The sequence below is a fragment of the Dromiciops gliroides genome, chromosome 4 (genome assembly GCF_019393635.1).
Source record: "Dromiciops gliroides isolate mDroGli1 chromosome 4, mDroGli1.pri, whole genome shotgun sequence".
NCBI classification, from domain to species: Eukaryota; Metazoa; Chordata; class Mammalia; order Microbiotheria; family Microbiotheriidae; genus Dromiciops; species Dromiciops gliroides.
The window spans coordinates 434,385,767-434,410,469 of NC_057864.1; the positions used below are offsets into that span (position 1 = coordinate 434,385,767).

General features: G+C 40.0%; 1 protein-coding gene across 1 annotated transcript in view; it reads right to left on the reverse strand.

The window, feature by feature from the left end:
- VAV3 (vav guanine nucleotide exchange factor 3) overlaps positions 1-24,703 on the reverse strand; it is a 488,752-nt gene that overhangs the window by 157,652 nt on the left and 306,397 nt on the right. The window contains 2 exon segments of the mRNA XM_044004405.1: positions 12,911-13,011; positions 15,756-15,857. Coding sequence (XP_043860340.1) covers positions 12,911-13,011; positions 15,756-15,857 — 203 coding nt within the window.

Consider the following 24,703-nt stretch of genomic DNA (forward strand, 5'->3'; position numbering starts at 1 on the left):
CCCACCTCAGACATTAACTACGTGACCCTATGCAAGTAACAGATTATCTTAGCCTCAGTTTCCTCATCTATAATGGGGGGATAACATCACAGAATTAATGTTGAGGATGAAATAAGATCATATATCTAAAGAGGCACCTGGGTGGCATACTGGATGGAGAGCTGGAGATGGGAAGGCTGAGTTCAAATCCTGCTTAGATACTCAACTAGCTATATGAACCTAGGAAAGTCTCAAAACCTCCCTCAGCCTGTTTCCTCACTCATAAAATCAATAATAAAAGCACCTACCTCCCAGGGTTTTTGTGAGAATCAAATGAGCTAATAAAGGTAAAATGCATTGCAGACCTCAAAGGGAGGTATTGTCATTTTTACATTACCAAAAAGGAAAATGAGGCACAAAAATGTCAAACATCACACAGGTAGCAAGCAGAAGAGATCTGTCACTGGGTCTTTTTTTTTTTTTTTTTTTTTTTTTTTTTTTGCTGGGCAATGGGTCTTAAGTGACTTGCCCAGGGTCACACAGCTAGTAAGTGTCAAGTGTCTGAGGCTGGATTTGACTGCGCCACCTAGCTGCCCCCCCCCCAGTCTTCTTACAATAGGACAATATGTCCTATTGACTAAGCATTTTCTCTCAGAGAAAATGCAGATAAATTGAGGGAGGAAATAGTCTTTGTTGGGAGATTCTATATAACTGCTTGCTGAGTGTTTGCTGTGCTCTTTATTTATTTAGGCTGGTCTAGGTACTGGGTAGCACATAAAAGACATCTACAAGACAGTCCCAGCCATCAAGGGATCCACAGATTCAAAGGATTGAGGGTCGGAAGGCACTTTAGAGATCTAAGCCAGTTACTTCATTTTACAGATGAGGTTCAGTGAGAGAAAGGGGCTTGACCAGGATGATACTGCCCACCAGCAGGAGAGCCAAAACACTAACCCTGGTCCTTGGATGGGGGGGAAGTAAGATTATATGTGTGAAATAATTAGCAACCAGCAACGCAATTTGGAAAATGTCAGAAATGTCTAAATGCAATTCCATGGAAAATTAAGAGAAAATGGAGATTCACGAGGGATTGAAGCAGAGGTGTATTTACTTGGTAAATGATTAACAAGGGACTCTGGGAGGGGAGAATGTATGCACAGGCTTTGAAGTTGATTCAGCATTATTAACACTTTCTTTGGTCTAGACAATCAACAAAACAATAAATGGAGCAAGATCTGTAGCATTTGTTGAAGTGTTCACACTGAAAACTGGACAAGTAGTAACTGCAAGCTGACTCCAGGCTAACCCTGGGTAGAAATGTTCAGGGAGGGCTTCCTGAGGGAGTAAGTATCTGTAGAATTTGAGAAGGACCAGTGAGATTTTGGTGGTTAGAGAAGAGGAAAGGGCAGCCCAGAAAGAGAGACCAAAATGAGATTCATGTGAAGAAAGAGAATACAAGCAGACCTAAATGAAGCTAATGGTTGGTTTTCTTTATTCCTCTCTCAATAAGGAAGGGTCATATCTTACCATGACATGACATTAAGTGCCTGGTATGATAAAGAGTCTTTCATAAGACTTTTGGCCCCACCCTTGTGTCTGGTGGTTGTTGTCCTTGGTGCTTACAGGATCAAAACAACATCCCTATGTCAGGGTCAGGGTACAATGTGTCTGACTGTGGCTCATCAGACTGATATGAGCTCAAAAGGTTCTACCACAGATCAGGCACAAATAGTCCATGTGAACATTTGGAGTGGAGATGGCTCTAAATTTGCCCAGCTCGCATGCCTTTTGAGCTACTACAGTTCTGCTTAAGTCACAGAGCATGGCACCTTCTTTGATGTGGGCACACCATGTAAGCAGTCCTGTGCCCGTTGCAGCCATGTTTCACAACTGGATCCCAAGTTCCTCAGAAATACCTTGAGAGTGTTCTTGTATTCCTTCTTCTAACCCCATGTGAGTGCTTGCCTTGTGTGGGTTCTCCACAAAATAGTCTTTTAAGAAAATGTATGTTTAGCATTCAAACAACACGGCCAAGCCATGGAGTTGCATTCTCTGTAATAGAGTTTCAATGCTTGACTCAAGAAAGGAACCCAGTATCCAGAGCCTTATCTTGCCAGGTGATCTTCAGAATCTTCCTAAAACAATTCAGATAGGAACAATTCAATTTCCTGTCATGGCACTGGTAGACTCTCCAGGTTTCACAGGCATACAACAATAAGGCCAGCACAATGGCTCTGTAGACCTTCAGTTTGAAGGCAACCTAATACCTCTTCACTCCCACACTTTCCTTTGGAGTCTCTCAAATACCTCACTAGCTCTGGCAACGCATCCCTCAACCTCATCATCTGTGTGGACATTCCTACTAAGGATACTGCCAAAGTAAGTGAAATTATCCACAGCATTCAAAATATCTCCCTTTGCTGTAGCCAATGATTCCACATCTGTTCTTGTGCTCTCTGGTGAAGAATCTCTGTTTTCTTGGAGTTAATTGTCAGGCCAAAATTATCACAAGGAGCAGAGGATTGATCCATACTCTGTTACATCCCAGGCTCAAAGGCTGTATTGAATGCACAATCATCTGAGAACAAAAAGCTGAGCACCAACTCTCCCTCCGCTTTAGTCTTGGCTTGTAGCTTTTTCAAGTTAAATAATTTAATGCCTGTGTGGTAGCTGACCTCGATGCCATTTTCATCATAGTTGAAGGCATCTGACACCATCACTGAGTGCATCATGCTAAAAAGCATGGGAGGGGTAGACAGACCTGCTTCATTCAGGTCTCAGAGAGCACAAGTACAGTGTCCATTACCCAGAACCTGTGTAAGCATGCTGACACAAAAGTGATATACAATACTGATAACTTCTCTGAGCAACCAAATTTTGCCATGATCTTCCACATGTCCTCATCATTGACAGTATCAAAGGCCTTGGTCAGATCAATAAACATTGTGTATAGACCTCCATTCTGCTTCTGTCATTTTTCCTGTAGTTGTTGGGCAGCAAACATCATAATGATCATTCCTCAGCCCTTTCTGAAGCCACACTGGCTCTCGGGTAGATGACTATTTTCCAGGTGAAGGATCACCCTTTTAAGGTGGATTCTGGCAAGAACCTTGCCAGCAACAGGACAATCTATTTCCTTTTCCTTTATAGAAATGGACACTGGAGGCATTCTTGAACTCCTGGGGGATAACCTCCTCTTGTCATATAACTAAAAGATTTCTGTCAGTATTTGTATGAACAATAGCCCCCCTGCCTTGTAAATCTCAGCTGGAATAGAATCTGCACCAAGTGCTTTGCCATATAAGAGGAACCTAATGACATTCCAAGGCTCTTCTTCAGTTGGAAGTTAAGCTAGAGAGAGAGAGACTGACTTCAACCAGAGGTATATAGTCAATGGCTTCAGCATTGGTGGATGATGGTCTATTGAGAATGCTTTGGAAGTGTTCATCCCATCTCTCCAGGATGTCCTATCACTAATCAATGTGACTCCATCAGCACTGAATACTTGAGATAGGTCTTTGGCCCAAAAATAGCCTTTAGGGTATCATAAAAGCACTTTAGATTGTTAATATCACCATAAAACTGAATTTATCTGCCTTCTTACTGAGACAAGAATTCTTCATCTCTCTAAACTTTGCTTGCACTTCACTTTTGATAGAGCTAAATGCTGTATTCTTAGAGGATGGATGAACTATCTTGCTGGTAAACCCTGTGGAATTCTCATTTTTCATTTAGCAGTTTCTGAATTTCTCCATCCTCTTCATCAAACCAATTTTGATCTTTCAGAGTGTCATGGGCCAGATGAGCAAATGTGGTGCTGTATACCAAATCTCTGAAAACTGCCCACTCCTTTTCTGCTCCACTACTGGCAATGGTGTGTTGGCTCAGCCTTCCCTCCAAATTATCAATGAACTGTAAGTACTCTAATCTGTTAACATTAAGTCTTCTGGTAGTCCTCTTGTCTTGTTAAATGCAAATATTTAGCTTAGAGAGAATAAGTCTACAATTTGTCCAGCAGTCTGTACCACACATCTCCTTTGTCACTCTCACATCCTGTCTATCTATTCTCTTTACAATGACAGTCTTAAATGCCAATGTTTGCTGCAAGGGTACATCCATGAAGTTCTATTGCATTTAGGTAAAAGGAAGACTGTTGGTGATGAGGTTATGAGACACACAATTCTTCAGTAGTAAGTGACTGTTGTTGCTTTTTCTAACTCTATTCCTCCCAAGGACTCCCCGACGTGTCTAATAGTCTGTGCCTAACTGGTGTTAAAGTCACCCAGAATTACACACTTATGCTCTTTTGGAACCTTGATGTTAAAGATCTACAGGTTTTTATAAAACTTTTCTTTGGGAGGGGGGGGCAACTAGGTGGCACAGTGGATAAGGCACCAGCCCTAGATTCAGGAGCACCTGAGTTCAAATCCGGCCTCAGACACTTGACACTTACTAGCTGCATGACCCTGGGCAGGTCGCTTAACCCTCATTGCCCTGCAAACAAAAACAAAAACAAACAAAAAAAAAAACTTTTCTTTGGCCTCATCAGGGTTTGTCATGGCAGGAACATATGCACTTTGCTGCAAATGGCAATTGCTTTTTCATGAGCCTGTCCACTCCTTTTGGGAGGTATACAAGCTTGCTGACTATATTAATTTTGGTTGTGAAACTTGGAGAAGCTTAACAGTGATCTCCATCACCACAGCCATTTCAGAAAAATGTATATCCAGCTCCAACTTAGCTAAGCTGGCCTTCATTTTCTTTTCTTTTCTTTTCTTTCTTTTTTTTTTTTTTTTTGGTGAGGCAATTGGGGTTGAGTGACTTGCCCAGGGTCACACAGCTAGTAAATGTCAAGTGTCTGAGGCCGGATTTAAACTCAGGTCCTCCTGAATCCAGGGCCAGTGCTCTATCCACTGTGCCACCTAGCTGCCCCCTGGCCTTCATTTTCCAGCCTTGTTTCACTACTATTTGAACATGATACCTGCTGAGTTCTCCTGCAACAAGAGCTACTGATCTTTCTGCTCTACTGGATTTCATGATGTCCATAAGTGTGCACACATTCCATGTGCCAGTGATGAGGGGGATCATCTTTGTAAAAATGTTTTACATTTTTTTGCGTGTTTCAACCTGAGGGTAGAATCCCTGCCTGCCATGGTAAGCAGGCCATGGTTAGGTTAGCTGAAGTAGACAATTTTTAGGGCATCTTTGTTAGTTCCTTTATCATGCCGGGAGGTTAGCAGTGCAGTCCTTAAAAAAAATAAAGAATTAAAAAGGCTGCTCAGTGGGGCAGCTAGGTGGCATAGTGGATAAAGCACTGGCCCTGGACTGGATTCAGGAGGACCTGAGTTCAAATCTGACCTGAGACACTTGACACTTACTAGCTATGTGACCCTCTTTAACCCTCCTTGCCCTGCAAAACATAACAAAACAAAACAAAACAAAAAGGCTACTCAGACAACAAGGGGGCTGCAGAAACCCACTGCTGCTTCAATCCAGTGAGAAAACAACCCTATGGCCTTGGCTACCTGTGTGCAGGGTTGTGACTATAGCTCCCAGCATATCCGCACCTGCTGCTTTATCACGTGCCCATGGACATAAGACTTTCAAGTAGGTAAAAATGGTAAAGCGGTATGGGCGAGATCCTTTGACTTGTGCATAAATTGGATTTAAGTGAGACATAATTGATGGAAATCATCGGCTTCATTCTCTCTCCCAGAGTCACTGAAGTCCAGTGGCAAGACAAATGTCAGGATGACAGGTGATGGCTTGGGGTGACCGTGGCATCTTCAGTGTCTCATCAATCTCTAAGTGCTCCACAGTGCCTGTTTCCACAACCTTCGTGGCCCGTTGGAACAAACTGTTCACATCTGCCCATTCCTACTGGAGAAGTCTTCACATGGTTAGGATAATCCCCCACCTCCCGCAACTCACCAATGGGTTTGAGGCCCCTCGGTTACCCTCAACCAGGTTTAGTCCATCTGCTGAGATGCTTTACCATGGTGTGGCCACTGTGAAAGCTACAGCTTCTTGGAGCCACAGGTGAGTGTTGGGTAGCAGGTGGACACCAAAGGTGGAAAGTAGAAAGGACTAGTTTTCCCTGAACACCCATATACCCCAAGCCTTGGGCCTAGGTGTTATATGACCTGCTGGGTAGGACCTACCCTGTGTTCTGGTCACAGGAGTTTTCTCTCTTCCATTCCAGGGTATCAGCCTGAACCATAGCTTAGATAAAATTCAGGTAAAACTTGGAAGACTTAAGGAGGTATTAGATAAGATGACCCTTTTCTTCTCTACTAGCTAAGAGACAGCATAAGGAGACTATATCTTACCACTACACTTCCTCATTCTAGCCTGGGTTCTAAAGTCAGCCCACCTTCTGGTTTCTTTCTTTCTTTCTTTCTTTCTTTCTTTCTTTCTTTCTTTCTTTCTTTCTTTCTTTCTTTCTTTCTTTCTTTCTTTCTTTCTTTCTTTTTGCAGGGCAGTGAGGGTTAAGTGACTTGCCTAGAGTCACACAGCTAGTAAGTATCAAGTATCTGAGGCCAGATTTTGAACTCAGGTCTTCCTGAATCCAGGGCCGGTGCTTTATCCACTGTGCCACCTAGCTGCCCCCAGGTAGCTTTCTATTTTCATTAATTATTCTTGTTAAGTAGATGTGAAGCTCTATTGTTTCCATGCTATTGAAGGACAACAAGAGAGTACTCTATAAATTTAGGCCCTTGCTGAAAATTTCTAATGATCCTGATCCACTTCCAGCTCTGATATATAGTGGGGTGGATGGTATCCTGTCTGAAAGGAATGATTTTCCAAGAAGAGGAAGTCTGCTCAATAACAGAAAGTCTTCAGACACAGGATGCTATGTCTTCTCTTAATATAGAAACATCTTCTGAGAGAGTCCCATACCCAGGGTAGATGCATGACCTGTCTAATCCTGCATTATCCCTCCTGCTCTGAAAACAGGACCATAGAATTATAGATTTAGAAGTGGGTGATACCTTAGGGGCTATCTCAACCAACCCTCTCCTTTTACAGATGAGGAACTGGGCCCTGATGAAGTTAAATGACTTCCAGAAGGTCCTTTAGGTACTACTGGGGTAGAATTTGCATCCAGGTCCTTTTTTTTTTTTTTTGCGGGGCAATGGGGGTTAAGTGACTTGCCCAGGGTCACACAGCTAGTAAGTGTCAAGTGTCTGAGGTTGAACTTGAACTCAGGTCCTCATGAATCAATCCAAGGCAAGTATTTTATCCACTGCACCATCTAGCTGCCCCACATCCAGGTCCTTTTAGTTCAAGTCCACTGGACAACACTGCCTCTCAAAGATCATTCCCAACTGCATTCTGTAGTGGGAGGTGTATTCCTATATATAGCGGGATATCCCCTTTATTTTTCCCTTCCCTAAAAGGCAGAACCTTCCCAGAAGGTTGAACTGTTATTCCTAAGCAACTTAGGGGGAGAAAAAACTGACAATGCTAGTGCTGTACTAAAAGACACCCTTTGGAGGGGACAGAGGAAGGTGTCAATGCCCTTTGCCATCCCAACCCCATCCTCCAGGAGAAATGAGTGAATGTTGAAAATGGAGAAAACAAAAAAGGGTGAAGGAAGGATGTGGGGGTTGGGTGAAAGGAGGAGGAGAAAGCATTCCTATTTTCATTTCTTTTTCTCTCCTGCTCAAGATTCTGCTAAGACAAATGCTGAAATAGACTGTCCTTGATATTTGACCAAACCCTCTATCTTCAGCACTCTAAACTTGAAAAATCATCATGTAGATCATAATGGGACTCAGGAGTCCAAAGTCATTTGTGCATGTAGATGTGCTTGCTAACATTTCGATAATCTATTGCTCAACTCTCTAGGATCAAGTTAGAAAACCGCATTTAAATATAATGCTTAGCACAGTGCCTGGCTTAATAAATGTTTGTTGACGCCTTTAAAGATGTTTATTTTCCCCAGGAATCATGACAGCTACTCATAATCCAGTTTCTGAAGTGTCTAGGCTTGGTTACTCTAATAAGGAGGGAGCACATCTTTTAAAACTTCTTAAATTTGAGTTATTCTAAATTGATAAATTTGAGCTTTAAAAGAGAAAAAAGAGATAGAGACTAAGCCTTCCTATCTTGCATAGGCTAGAACTGCAGTAACTCAAGGGATCCATCAGCCTCTCAGTAAAAGACATTACTGGCTGTGCCCTACCATACTCAGTGCCTTTTAGAAAGACCAATATGATATACGAGGCATTAGTTTTTAGATATAATCAGGAACAACATTTCTAGGAAAAGGGTCAGTGCTTTTTTTTTTTTTTTTTTTTTGGTGGGGCAATGAGGGTTAAGTGACTTTCCCAGGGTCACACAACTAGGAGGTGTCAATTGTCTGAGGTCAGATTTGAACTCAGGTCCTCCTGAATCCAGGGCAGGTGATTTATCTACTGCGCCATCTAGCTGCCCCCCAGTGCTTCTTTTTATTTAAGTCATTTTACTTTCCCTTTCTCACATGAAAACACTATGAGATATTTTGAATTCTCATAGTTTATTATTTGAAAATTTTCATAGTATTAGAACCTTCCATAATAGCTAAAATAATAATAATAATAATAGCATATTTTACAAATATTAACTTATTTTATCCCCATAATAACCCTAGATGATAGGTGTTATTATTATTCCCATTTTACAGATGAGAAAACTGAGGCAAATAGAGGTTAAGTGACTTGCCCATGGTCATCTGGCTAGCAAATGTCTGAGAACAGATTTTAACTCAGATCCTTCCATGTATCGAGTTCCAGTGTCCTATCCCCTGTGCTACATTGCACTGAAGATCTACTCTGAATCCTTATGGTGAAGTAGAGATGATGCAGGGTCCCTGATGATTATAAAAGAAGAGTATAAGTTCTGGAAAATATCAAGGACAGATGCAATGATGAACGGTGTATCTATTGTCCAAGGATGAGCTGAGCTAAATTTGGAGAGGCTCGTCTCCAAGATGGCATATAGAGATAAAATGTTTCGTCTACAGCAACTCCACAAGACAATCTATTCCTTTGTAGTCAGTGGTGTTGCAATCTGCATTAGTGGAGGGAGTATGTATATTATGAAAAGCACATGTCCTTGAAGTATTGAAGTAGTCTCATTATATCCCCTTACATAGTTCTTTGCCATTTACAAAGGACTTCCATAAGCATGATCTCATTAATTCCTCCCAACAACTCTGCAGGGTAGATATAATTGAAAATTTATAGAAGAGGAAACTGAGGCACAGAAGGCTTGAGCACTTGCCTAGGGCCATATTGCTCTGTAACTGGAAGAGCCAGAAGTAGAATTAAGAATTTCTGGCCTCTGGAATTTTTCTTCCATTTTATAACACTTCCAAATTATTTATTTAGCAGGTATATAGAGGGCATGGTATTGACTCCAACCAATTTCAGACTCTCTAACTCTCCCTGGATTTGGTTTGGCACTCTCATTCAAGTCAACAAGTCAAGTCAACATATATATATATATATGTATGTATGTGTATGTATGTATATGTATATGTGTGTGTATACATATATACATATATATAAAGCTCTTATTATGTCCTAGGCACATATGTGATGCAAAGTGATGGGGATACCACGAAAGGCAAAAGATGGTCTCTGCTTTTGAGTAGTTCAAGGTTTAATTCAAGAGACAAGATGATATAGACAGGATAACATGGAGATAATCGACAGAGAGAAGGTACTAGCAATAAGGCAGATCTGGAAAGGCTTCTTGAAGAAGGCAGGATTTTAGCTGGAATTTGAAGGAAGCCTAGAGACAGAGATGAGGAGGGAGAAGGGGCCGCATTTGGCCTCAGACACTTAACACTTACTAGCTGTGTGACCCTGGGCAAGTCACTTAACCCCAATTGCCTCACTAAAAGAGAGAGAGAGAGAGAGAGAGAGAGAGAGAGAGAGAGAGAGAGAGAGAGATGAGGACAGAGAGCATGGGGTGAAGCCAGTGAAAATACATGGAATCAGAAGAGGGGATATTCTCTTCTGAGAAATGGCAAGGAAACCAGTGTCACTGGAATACAGAGTAGATAGGAGGGGGTAACATGTAAACACACTGGACAGGAGGGGGAAGGTGGGAACAAGAATAGAAAGCTCTGAATACCCAAACCAAAGGGTTTTATTTTTGATCCTAGAGGAGAGAGCCACTGCAGTTTGCTGGGTAGAGGGTTAACATCCTAAGACCTGCTCTTTAGGAAGCCTAACTTGACTGCTAAGTAGAAGAGTGGGGGAGAAACTTGAGGCAGGGAAATCAACCAGAAGGCTGCAGTTCAGGCAAATTGAGGTAGTTAGTTCTATAATGTGGTGACCATATTGTTAAACTCACTCTCAGTGCCATGTTATTCCACTGTGGGAAAATATACATCCAAATACTGTAACTTCTGAGCCACTACTGGTATGTTTTACACAAAGCAGTCACAATGATGCCATTAATGCTTAAACATTTATTAAATGAAAGGGCAAAAGCAAGAATAAAATTCTCATGCCATCACATTTACCCAATAGAATGAAAAAGCAAGAATGAGCAAAATATAATATTCACTTACAAATCTAGGTCATTCTCCCTCCCGTGCACGTAGTGTCCGAGGGAAGTATGGGCACAAACTGACAAAAACTTAGCAGTGGAGAACAAGTGTATAGGAAGTAAAATACAAAGTTATATTTGACTACTTATTAGCTTTTCTTTTTTTTTTTTTTTGAAAATTTAATTTACATTTCATCTGCTTCCCATTCTTACACAGAATTAACAGCTGGCCTTTCACTTCAGTACCTAGGCCAATGTCTTGCAAATAGCAAGAACTAAATAAATGTTTGCTATATTTAATTGGATAGAATTTCATAGCTCAAAATTATGATTCCTATTTTCTAATCTATGAAATGTGAACTTAAAAAATAAAACTACATAAAACATCAATTTAAAAAAGTTCCCTACTATTTACTTGTGAAACAATGGCATTGTGTAGTAAACAGAGGGTGAGCTAAAAGTTAGGAAGATATGGAGGATGAGTATTCAAGTTTTTTCTCTGACACTTAATAGCTCTGGGTCCATAGGCAAGACACTTAACACCTCAGTGTCCTCAGACTAGTCACTAAGACTGTAAATTAGAGTAAAGTTGTTGAGTATGGATTCCGGGAGTGAGTTCCCACACTGATGAAATCACAGATCTAGATTCTCTCCCTCTCCTTTCAAAAAAAAAATCTTAGGAAATTTAATTTAAAAATTAATCAATCAACAAGGATTTGTTAAGAGCCTAGTATGTGGGCAGCTAAGTGGCACAGCGGATAAAGCACCAGCCCTGGATTCAGGAGGACTTGAGTTCAAATCTGGCCTCAGACACTTGACACTACTAGCTGTGTGACCCTGGGCGAGTCACTTAACCCTCATTGCCCCACCCCACCCCCCAAAAAAAAGCCTAGTATGTGCCAGGCTTTGGAGATACAAAGAAAAAAGTAAAATGGTCCAAATAGCCCTCATCCTTATATCGCTTACATTCTACTACCAGGCCAATGTCCTAATTTTTGCATCTAAGAAAACAAAGGCCAGGATGGATTAAATTAATTGCCCAAGGTTACACAGTTAGTAGCAGAGTCAAGTCTGGAACTTGGGTCGCTTAACTCCTAATCCGAGTACTCTTTCCACTATAGCACAAATGTCTATCATTTAATACTATATTCCTTGAGAGATGTTAGAAATTAAGTAGTTTCTTATGATATGAGCATTAAAATTTAATTTCCAAGACCAGATATAATTCACTCCTCTTTCCATAACAACTGTCCCATTATCTGAACCTAAATGAATCTAAAATGAGCTCATATTCTCTCTTCTACTCTTCACATTATCCAAAATAATTCAATGGCCATTGCTTCCTTGGGGAAAATCAAAGTTTGACATGGCTGCCTTTTGAACTCAAGTGGTTAAAGTTCACTTTCTTGTGTTCAAAAAGTTTGACTGATTTTGAAAGGACTTATTGATAAAACAGAGAAACTCAGGGGAAAAGGACAACAAGAGAGAAGAAGAAAGAGAAAGAAGAAAGAGGCAAGAAAAGAAAGAGAAGGAAGAGAGTTAAGGGAACCCAGGAGGGGCAATGAGAGATAAAAGCCTACTGAATGCATAATTGCAAGCAAACCAAAAGATCCTGAGAGCCTATGTGCCCGTCTGTCTCATGTAACAGGAATGTGACATTCTTTTTTTTTTTTTCTTTTAACCAGGGCAAAGTTTTAAAATAAGATTTTTTAAAATGTGGTCTGTCTTTGATGTTAGGAAAAGATAATTAATTCAATTCATTAATTCATGAATTAGTCTACATATGATTTTTGCCCCTGGCAACCAAATAGATGGACTGCCCCCCAACATCTAGGAGGATTTGGGAGAAATCTAATAATCTAATGCACCAATGATTAAGTCTTTAATATATGTGTATGTGTTGAATTCATTAATTCATGAATTAGTCTACATATAATTTTTGCCCTTGGCAACCAAATAAAAGGACTGCCCCCAAAATCTAAGAGAATGTCAGAGAAATCTAAAACTGTAAAACACCAATGATTAAGCCTTTAAGATAGATAGACAGATAGACAGACAGACAGATAGATGGATAGAGACAGATGCTAAAGGAAGAACAATCTTTTTTCTTCTTAGAAGATAATGATATGTGGTAGACTAGGGCTACAAGGTGGGAGAGGTACTACTACTTTTGTATTGTCTAGTAGCTTTTTTATCTCTAACATTTAATTTAACAAGGATAAGTCACATGAATTTTAAGCTTTCTTCTAATTGTGCTTATAAATGGTAGTTTCAAAAGCATATATGTTACAATAAACACAAATTAGGGGTAAATTAAGCCTTAATTATGTTTAGCAAGGTTTATGTCCTAATTAAAAACAGTATCAGAACAATAAAAATGACTTACCACCTGAATTAACTCTGCCACAATTTTCTAATCTTCCTAAACATTCTTTGTGTGCTCTGGCGCCACACTTGAAACATAAATAGCCTTGATAAAATGTTCCTCTGAAAAGTAAAATTAGAGAGTGATACATTAAAGGTGATAAATTCTTTCTATATATGAAATCATTAGGACAAATGAAAGAAATTAATGCTGGTCTTATTGAAAGTCATTTCCAGAATGAGAAGAAAATCTAAATGAAAGTTTTAAGATTATGATGTCAATTTGGAATTTGAAGAAGTCAGTAAACTCGGTATACTCTTTGCCCAAGAGTAATCATTACCAGCTAGGTTAAAAGACAGAGGGATAGAAAAAATGCTTTTTTTGTAGTAGGAAAGGTCCAGAAAAAAGTGGGTGCCCTCCTATCTTAAAATGGCTAAACATAAACATACAGAAATGTAATGCAATATTCACAATTATTTGATAATTATGAGAAATTGAGGGGAAAATGGGAAAACATGCACAAACTACTTCAGAATAAAGTAAGCAGATGAATTTACATGATGATGGAAATGGTAAAAGAGAAAACAACAATGAAAGGCTTGGGAATTCCAATGAACATAATATCCAATCACGATTTCACTTGACACAGTGGTAGTTGACCATAGATGTGGAATGAAGCATACATGGTCAGACATGGCCAATGAGCTGACTTGTTTTGTTTAATTGTACTTGTTACAAGGGAGGGTTATTTTACAGGAGGGAATCATTAGGAAATGATAGCAATAAAAATAGCATCAAAGAAAAATTCCAAGAATAAACAGGGAAAGAGAAAATAGAGAGGGGAGAGTAAGTCAAAATTGTTTAGGAAGAAGAACCAGATTGTTAAATTAATGTTCCTACCAGATTTAAATCAAACACTTATTAGGTGCCTACCTTATACAAAACATGTTGTTGGTTACTGGGAATTCGAAGGTGGGCACCACACAGAAACTATGTTAAGAACCTTACAATTTAATGGGGACATGGAAGGAAAGCACAATACATGCATAAGCAAACCAGGGCAGTTCTATGATCATTGGGTGGTAGGTAGAGCAGTCAAAAAAAGCTTTAGAGAGAAGGTGACAACTGATATGACACCTGAAGGAAGTAAATGTCTTAAGTATGGAGATATTGGAAGAGAAAGAGCTCATTTAAGCCACCAGAGATAGTCTAAGCAAATACATGAAGATAGCAGATTTCAAGACAAGAATGAGAGCATTTTAACTGAAATATAGAGTACAAATATAGGATAAAGTTGTAAAGGTTCATTGGAATCAGATTGTGAAAGGACTAGAATATCAGAAATAGGAGTTTATATTTTATCTGATAGACAATTGTGCACCACTGAAAGTTTGGAAATCAAGGCAAACAAGTATTTAAAGTATACTTCTTTTTAGGAGTTTGTGAAAGAAGGGAGATATGCTGATGGAAAAAGGGAAGGTTTTTTTTAAGTATGGGAGAGACCTGAGCATGTTTGTACATGGCAGGAGAGGTAGCAGCTGATGAGATATTAAAGATTAGAAGGCGAGTGGGAATGATGGGATAGGCATGCTCACACAGGTATTGAGAGGAGATGGAGGAAAAGGGCAAGTGGAGGGATTAGGGTTGGCACTACTACCTCTTCATCAGAGAATGGAGCAAAGGAAGAGAGAATGGAGCCTGTTGAAAAGAGATAGGAGTATGGAATGGATAAGAGAGAGCCATTGACAAAGGGCCTCTATTTTCTAAGTAAAGTAAGAAGCAAGATCTCCTTTTGAAACAGTGTAAAGTGTGAGCAAGTAAATCTAGATAGGATAAAAGGATTGCTGGGCAATAGTAAGCACCAATGTGAGATTAAATATTGTAAACTCAAAGAAAACCAAATTGGCATTATTGTGTGACTTTCTCCAGGAGAATTCAATAACATAATTCACATAACACAGAAGGTGGATGTGGGTATAAGCTAGGGTTAGTGTTTCACAAGGCATGCTGGACCATAGAACAAGAGGACAAGGGATTCAAACATGGCTGATAATGAATAGTTGAACTGGATAAGAATGAGGTCAAGATTAAGAAAGGAAGCCAAAGAAGGGATGATGGACTGAGAGAATAGGGTGGGTTGGAAAAGCTAGAGGCATCAATGACAATGAGGAATAGATGCAGGAGGTATGAACCAGAAAAAAAAATAAAAGGATAGAGCCTTGTAGTTGGAGAGATGAATTCAGAGTTTTCTATTATGGCAACAAAACAATTATGAGTGATGGCCGTCCCTGATTCATACATATCAAGGATAGGACCATCTCTGCAAATGGCTGAAGCGGAAGGAAGGACGTCATGGGAGATTAAAAGGTTGATGGTGATGGAGAAGAAGCCAGGCTTTGGAAGAAACATCAAAATGTAAACATCCCCATGCATGAAGATAGAGGTCAGAGTGGAAAAAAAAAAAAAACACAAGTCAGACACAGAACCCCTTGAGAAAAGAGGGAATGACTCTAAGGTTGGCAGATGACTATAGCAAGTTGAGCCGAGTGTTAAAGTTAGAATGATTGATCATCAAAGGAAAACAGGTTGTTGAGTGATGGGGCATTTGGGAAGTAAAGGTAAAGAGGATGCTGCCTCTTTCTCCTCCAACTGGTGTAAGTATGTGAGCCTCCAGCACTGAAAAGGATGGTGATGTCTTCTAGTGAGAAAAACAGATTTCTAGTAGCACACGAAGATGGAAAGAGTGTGGAAAAATGTGGCAAAGCACGTCATAATCAGCAGATACATCATCCTCGCAAACCCCCAGAGAGCTTTAGTTTTCAAAAACGCACTGTTTCCCTCCAGCCAGGTGTGGAACAACACTTACCTCAGGAGCATCTGGCAGACTTTACAGGATGTAACCCGCGTGAAGGTGTGCATTTTGAAGTCATGAAAGTTTGAGTCTGCATAGTCTGGCCTTATGTTAGATCTATAAAAAGCAAGAGAATAATTTGATAAGGAACTTCTGTGGTTTAAAACACCAACATACCCACCAAAAGCCTAAATCCCAAAGGCACTGTACTACTGCCTTTTAGTTCCAGAAGAAGGCCTCTTATATAAGTATATACTTTTAAAAAAACCTTGCATTAAAAACCCAATATTGGAAACTATAGTTGCTAAAAAAATTGTTTTTAATTGAAAAAAAAAAACAAATGTTAGAGGCCATAGACAACATCAGACAATATAATGTATCAAACATTCCACTTCCTAGGGATGAAGTAATCATTTCTCAGAGCTCAGTGTTTGTAAGAAATTTTAATGGAGGACTATGTAGGTCATTGCAACCCACCTGAAGGGGACAAGGGAAAACCAGTGGGTATTCATGCTGTTAGTTAATTATTTCTTCATAACCACATTACTTAAATATAAACCATCTGGGTGGGGGGTTTTGTTTCCATGGAGCTCATTTCCTAGTCTACATATGAATTAAAATGCCCAAAAGTCAATTCACTTTTCTTGCCATCATTCATTCTAACTATGATCACCCCAGGAAGGTGCCTCAGAAGCCATCTAATTCAATTCTCTCATTTTAAAGTTGAGAAAACTGAGGCCCAGGGAGGGCTAGTGGTTTGCCCAGGCAAGTGATCACAAGAGGTAGGGTTTAAAAAGATGAAGCATATTAAACACATCCTAGAAAAATGGGGACAAAGAACTTTTACCTACATAAATTGTCAAAGCACAGAAACTACCAGAGATGCAGAGACAGGTATGTGGGGTTTTATTTCTTGAATATACTTTCTCTAACTTGATCTTAGCATGAAAAGTATCAAGGCACAATGAAGAGAGAGAACTGGACCCTGAGTCAAGAAAATCTGAGTTCAAGTCCTAAATACTGACTATGGGACTCTGGACGAATCATTTAATCTCTCAATGTACCAGGCAACTCTCTTAGGACATATATTTCAAAGGAGATGCCACTCTGTACTGGTGGAGGGATTTTCCTCAATGGGAGTTCCCTATATGAATAAAATACGAGGATCCATCAAAACAAATTAGCTAATTAACAGATGAATGAATGAGTAACTTGACATAGAAGATGGATGCAAAAATAAAACAGAAATGTCTTTTTAAGAAACAAAATCGTGCACAGAAAGTTAAGAGAAGATTATCCAAGACTAATACAGTTCCAGGGATCTCAAGATGAAAGTCTGAGTTATTGAAGAGGTAGAATTCCCTCCTTCCCCTCCCTGTCATCCCTCCAAGCGATAGAGCAATTCTCTGCACAACAGAGAGCTCAGTACCTTGATGTAAGGAACCAGAGCATAGATATCAGACCAGGCATCAATCTCAGAGGTGCTAAGAGAAGGCTTGAGAAAAACATTCAAAGAGGCAATTGGAATAGCAGGGAGTGATGCGGCAGTGTCAGAGAGGTCAGCCTTCTAATCTGCCTGTGGAATATGAGTGTGCTAAAAACGTTACGGAGTTTTAAAGCCAACTGGGGCTCCCTTCTTTTTCTGCTCTCCTTCATGCATCCCTCTGTACACCTGAACACGGGGACGTTTGCAAAGGCTTCTCCTTTATGGCGTTAATTACAAATTACAGAGTTTCTCCTTGGTGAGGGAGAGTTGGAGCAAAGATCCAGACCTCCAAGTAGGAATCCCTTGAGTTCATTCAGAGAACACTCAGTTCCTACCTCAATTACCATGGGGGCATTATATTAGAAAGGTCATCAAAACCCATTTCCTCTGCCGAGAAAGGCTGCTGTTCATTTCTCTGAGTATTAGGTGTACAGGATTGTATAAAATGTCAGAGAAGGACTTCAGGCCTGGGAGATTGAAGGATTCATCAGCTCAGGTCTTTAACAAAAAAAAGTGAGCCCTTTAGGCAGGCCCACCCAAAAAGTCTATCCCACATAAGTAAGCATTCTTCCCGTTCTGAAAAGGCTACCTGAGGGACATATTAAATGACCTCTCTTAGGGTCATACTGGGAATATAAAACAAATAGAATTGGTCCTTGGCACATTGCCATTTAATTGTTTCATCAGTGACCTGGATCACAGATTGGAGATTGCATGCGTTAAGTTTAATGCTGACACCCAGTTGGGAAGGAGGTGATCATGAATGTTTTGTAGGAGTCAGAGGAAAGACTCTGAGAAACATCCTTGGCTATATACTCCTGGGTACTAATTCATATATAAAGTACTTGGTGCGTGTGCACAAAATAGTTAAGTGTACCGACCAGACAGTGTCATTCAAGGGATATAGAATCATCCTGATGTTCCAGAAACCAAAGATCAAAAGAGATCCTCTTCTTGAAGATTTGCTTAAAGATTATTTAGAGGGTTAGAGATTCAGGACTCAAAGAAGCTATCGAGGTCCTCTAATATAACCCCCTTTCAATATAGATGTGGCAGTTAGGTGGCACAGTGGTCAGAGTACAGGCCTGAAGTTAGGAAGACTCCTCTTCATGAGTTCAAATGCAGCCTCAGACACTAGCTGTGTGGCCCTGGGCAAGTCACTTAATCCTGTTTGCCTCAGTTCCTCATCTATACAATGAACTGGAGAAGGAAACAGTAAATCACGCCAAGTTTTGTTTTTGTTTTTTTGGTGAGGCAATTGGGGTTAAGTGACTTGCCCAGGGTTACACAGCTAGTAAGTGTCAAGTGTCTGAGGCCAAATTTGAACTCAGGTTTTCCTGAATCCAAGGCCAGTATTCTATCTACTGTGCCACCTAGCTGCCCCATCACTCCAAGATCTTTGCCAAGAAAACCCCAAATGGGGTGATGAAGAGTTGGATATGACTGAAATGACTCAACAACACAATATAAATGAGAGAACTGAAGCCTTGAGTGGTTATTTAAAAAAAAAAAAAGATTTGTCCAATGACACACAGCTAGTGTGTTACTGAGCCAGGATTCAAGCCCAGGTTGTCTGACTTAACCCAAAAATTGAATTCCTGGCACTAGAAATATGAGTATTCATAACAACATCATTGTCTTCCATCTTCTCTGTATGGGAGGCATTTAGGCAGCACCAAGAACAAAGCACAGTCAGGAAGACCTGAGTTCAAATTGTGTCTTAGAAACTAACTAGCTGTGTGACCAAGGGCATGTAACTTCTCCATGTTGCTATTTCCTCATATGTAAAATGAGAAGATTAATAGCACTTATCTCACAGGATTATTGTGAGGATCAAATGAGATAACATATAGAAAGAGTCAGCAAGCACGAAAGGGCTATATAAACGTTCACTAGCGTCACAATTTCATGTAACTAGTCATTTACACGCTGTTTCCCCTTTTAAAATGTGGGATCCTTGAAAGCGGTGATTGTGCTTTTCCCATTCTTCATATTCCCAGATCCTGAATAAATGCTTGTTCATTGCCTGGATAAATGATTGATATTACTGAATACAACAAGAAATGTCTTTCTGCATCAGTGCTGATGACAGAATTCTGAAGGAGTTCATTGAAGTCAGTGCAAGTTTATACCTTGGGGAAAAGTCATTGACCTGTTTACTTTGTAGAGGATATGGGACAGTAGGGTAACAAGAAGAGTAGAGCTGGGGCTGGAGGAAGAGGGAAGGAGAAGCTAGAATTTGGGGACTCGAAACTTTATATCAAAATGTTTAGTATTTTTTAAAAAAGATTTATTTTATGTGTTGTGCTCTGTGTTAAAGAAATTGAGTGAAGACCAATTGAACTCTGAAGAAAGCATTCCTTAATAATTCTGCATCATTTAAATCTGGAGCCGCTAGATGGCACAATGAATGGTGTCGAGTCTCTAGTCAGAAGACTCATCTTCCTCGGTTCAAATCCAGCCTCAGACACTTATTAGCTGTGTGACCCTGGGCAAGTCACCTAACCCTGTTTGTCTCAGTTTCCTCATCTGTAAAAGGAGCTGGAGAAGTAAATGGCAAACCACTCTGGTATCTTTGCCAAGAAAATGCCAAATGGGGTCATTTAAAGCAGGCAACTATTAATGTCATCCGTCAATTAAAAACTCAACAAGTATTTACAGGACATTTCCTATGTGTTCTATACTATGCTGTGATATGTGAGAGACATAAAGGAAGGATAGTATATGGTCTCTGTCCTAATAATTATTTTTTGGGGGGGAAATGAGGGTTAAGTGACTTGCCCAGGGTCACACAGCTAGTAAGTGTCAAGTGTCTGAGGCCAGATTTGAACTCAGGTCCTCCTGAATCCAGGGCCAGTGCTTTATCCACTGTGCCACCTAGTTGTACCCCCCCCCAATAATTTTTAAATTAGAGAAAAGAGGATACCACTACCTCAAAAGATCTTCTTTCTCAATGATGGAAATACTTTCTCCTGCAATATAGCCTGCCCATACTTTGCAATTATCATTCATGTGAATCTGGTACCAGAGTTCTACTCAGTGACTTGGGGGCTTCTCATTTTTTTTTTTTGACATAACATAGATACCTGTGCAACATGTCTTGTACATTGATTATATAACACTCATAAAATCATAACAAATATGTGACAACACAGAATCACAGATTTAGAATCAGAAGGAACCTCAGGGACCAAATTTTTATTTTACAGATGAAGAACATGAGGCCCACAGACGTGATGTGAATTGCCCAACATCTCGCAGGACAAAAGTGACAAAACTAGGATTCAAACCCAGAGACTCTGATTCCAAATTCAGCTCTCTTTCCTGAATTGCATTAAATGGTCTGTGAGGGCAGAAGGAGCTCAGAGGAAGACAATAAGGGCTTGAGTAGCCAATTGAAGCTTCATAGATATGATGTGAGCTGGTACAGGAAGGATGGATGGAGGTAGGAAGGAAGCTGATAGAAAAGGAGATGGCATTTCACGTGGAAAAGAGAACAAAACTGAAGCTACAAAGGTAGATGTGAGCATGGCAGAACAAACTCCAGCCTGAGTGGGATGGATGGTACACCGTAGAGTAGCAGTGTAAAGAATTAATTGTTATTTGAGGTTTTTATGACCCCATCTTTTGGCTAGAATTAAAAAAAAAAAATTGCAGGCACCAGCCTGGGGCTCCACAAACTGCACAGTGTTCCACCCACTGGTTGTAGCTGCCGCCATGGTGCTGGCACCTCATGTCATCACCACTTGCCTACATGGGCCTGGCAAAATTATAATGATTGGAAGCCTAGTGAGGGCAGTCATGTGACTGTCAGAGCGGCCAGCCAATTGGCTGGGGGCTGTGTATGGTCAGCCTGGGGTCTGCTGGGAAGAAGGGAGGTTTTCTGCCATTCTAGCTTGAAGCTGGAAGGTGACAGGATGCTGCTGTGTGTTCTCAGCTGATTCCTGAGTGGTGGTGTTGTTCAGGTTGTATAATTTCCCTTTTCCCCATTTTATTTCCTTTTCCCTTGATCCTACTGATCCTGTTTGTGTGTTTTTTAAAGTTTGTTCTTGTTAAATAAATCCTGCTCTGTTTTGAGGGAGTCTGCCAATCTCCTTCCTTGCCCCAATATTATTGGTCCCTACAGCAGTAAACTGTAAAGGCTATGTTACAGTCGAAAGAAAATTGGATTCAGTCCAATTTAGTCCTATTTGGTTGAACTGACAATGGGTGTGACCTAGTTTGCTATTTGTTAGACTCTTAAAATCACTGTCCCATTAGTCAGTTGAGAAGTAATGGAAGGTACCAGTCAGGGTTTCTTGTTATTGAGGAACCAATGACATTGGGAAATCTGACCTTAAGAGTTCCATACTTAGAGCCTAAGTGCCCCATGAAGACTTATGGAGCTTACATATGGGAATACTAGAATGCTAAAATGTTTGGATCTTTCCTCCTTTTTTGTGGGTAAGCATTTTTAAAGAGACTTAAAAAAAAACACTAATATATTGACATAAAACGCCATCTAAATACAAGACAGAAGATGTACAGCTTTTTCTTTCATAAAAATTTTTGGGCAAATTTGTTGAAATCATTTTGTGTGTGTGTGTGTGTGTGTGTGTGTGTGTGTGTGTGTAAACCATGATTTGCAAGCAAAACCAACTAATCATCCATACTACTGGAGATTTAGAAGACACTGCTATATAACAAATAAGCCCAGCTGAATCCAGGTGCAAGAACACAGAAGAAAAACCTTATTGATTCTCAAGTAACTAAGTAGTCATAAAGGGAACAAAAAGGATAGGAAAGGGATTTAAGAACTCTGCCTAGACATAATTTTTTTCTTTCCAAAATTTATCATTTATTTATTTTTAGCATTTTTAAGATGTTGAATTACAAATTCTTTCACTCTTTCCTATCCACTGAGAAGGCTAGCAATGATATTAATTATACATGTGAAATCATGCAAAACACATTTCTGTATTAGCCATGTTGCAAACAAAAATATAGCAAGAAAGCATATTTTCCCACTTTCTTTATCTTTCTTGCTATATTATTTTTTAAAATTCCAGATCAAGCATAGGTCTATATACTCCCTTTTATGGAGAGCAATGAATAAACACTTTCAAAACACTAATAAAAAGATTACCATCATGTTTAGCACTGGAAATGGTATTTTCTGTTGCATAACATGCTAATTTTATTTCATTCAACATTGGCTTTGTAATCATTTTTAATGCACATCCTTCACTGAATTTCAGATACGTATCAAACAAATGTTAGAATAGAAGATGAGTTTAATATGTAGTCAATTTAAAGTTGGGGGAGGGGATAAGTATCTCAATGGATTTAGAATACCTAGACTTTAGACTGTCTCAGGGCAGCTAAGTGATGCTACGGATACAGCATCAGGCCTGGAGCCAAGAAGACTTCTCTTTTTGAGTTCAAATCTGGCCTCAGATACTTACTAGCTAGGTGACCATGGGCAAGTCACTTAACCCATTTTGCCTCAGTTTCCTCATGTATAAAATGAGCTGGAGAAGAAAATGGCAAACTTCTTCTGTGTGTTTTTTGAGAAAACCCTAAAGGGTGTCAGGAAGAGTTGGACATGACTGAACAACAATATCTGTCTCTGTGACTGAAGGAAAATCACCTAACTGATCCATTCTTCAGTCCCCTCACCTGTCAAATGTACTCTGTTAAGGCAACATGATGTTAAAGAATAAATAATTTAGACTGAGGAGATACCTGGGTATGAATCCTACCTCTGACGCCTACCATCTCTAGGGCTATAGGCAAGTCATTTAACCTGAGATTCAATTTCCTCATCTGGAAAACAACAGTAATCCCTGCAGCCCCTATCTCACTGGGGTCACTGGGAGAATTAAATGAGAATAGATGAGAAAGTATTTTGAAAAGAGTGAAAAATAACTGATGTTTATACAGCACTTTAAGGTTTGCAAAGTGTATTCTATATGTGTTTTCTTTATTTGCTTTTTTCATCATGGCAGATCATCACCATCATCAAAACTGATTCAAGTTTTTGGGAAGAAGTAGATACCTGAGAAAAGTCACCTGGCACAAAGTGATATACCCACAACCCTTTGAGGAAAAAATCAAGCTATTTTCCTACCTCTTTCCTTCATTTCATTGCCAAACTCGTAGAAAAAAGTTTTTAACACTTGGTGCCTCCACCTCCTCTCCTCTCACTCACTTCTTAACCCTTTGCAATCTGTCTTTTAACCTCATCATTCAACTGAAACTGATCTTTCAGAAGTTACTAAAGATCTCTTCATTGCCAAACCTGATGGTCTCTCTTTTCTCAGTCCTCATCCAACTTGACCTCCTGGTAGCCTTTGAAGCTTTAGTATACTCTCTTCCTGGACACCTTTTCAGTGTCTGTCTCTCTCTGTGTCTCTCTCTTTTTCTGTGTCTCTGTGCATGTCTCTCTCTCTCTCTCTGTGTCTCTCCCTCTCTCTGTCAATCTTTCTGTGTCTCTGTGTGTCTCTATTTCTATGTCTCTCTATCTCTGTCAGTCTCTCTCATCTCATTGGCTCCCATAGGTTCAGTTATCATCTGTATGCAGATGACTCACAGAACTTTCTATTTAGCCCTTTTTTCACTCTAGTTCCATATCACCAACTGACTATGAGACATTTCCAACTGGAGGCCCTATAAGCAACCCAAACTCAACATAGTTCAAACAGAACTCATATTTTCCCAAAACCTTGCTCCTCTTCCTCATTTCCTTATATCTGTTGAGGGTAACAGCATCCTTCAAGTCACACCTATCTGTAACCTTGGATTTATTCTCAGCCCTTCCTTCTCTCTTACCACCATCCCTCATATTCAATCAGTTGCCAAGTTTTGTCAAGTCTGCTTCCACAGCATCTCTCACATGTATCCCCTTCCCTCTACTCACATGATCATCATCCTAGTTCAACAACTGTTGTTGTTTCATTCTCGAAGAGGATCATGACATCAGGGTGATGTCACGACTTGCACTGAATTGGATTTAAGTGAGGGAGGGCTGTGCAAGGTCACTAACCTCACTCTCTCTTCCAGAGCCATCTAAGTCCAGTGGAAATATAAATATCAGGATGACTGGAGATAGCCCTAAAGGTTTGAGGCAATTGGGTTAATTGACATGCTCAAGGTCACATAGCTGGTAAGTTTCTGAGGTGAGATTTGAACCTGGGTTCTCCCAACTTCAGGGCTAGTGCTCAATGCACTGTGCCACCTAGCTGCCCCAGATATACAAACTAATATCTAGAGGAAGTGAATTACGATCACTGGGAGAATCAGAAAAAAAAATGTCATTAAAAAAGATCACTCTGAAACTCAAACTCCTTGACAGCAGGGTCTATTTTACTTTTTGACTCTGTACCCCCACAGTGATTAGCAGCGTGCCTGGCTCTTGAAAAGTGAGCAGGAACTGTTTTCTGGTTGAATGAAAAAGCAGTCTGAAGGTGAAGACAAGATAAGGAGTGGGTAGGGGGGA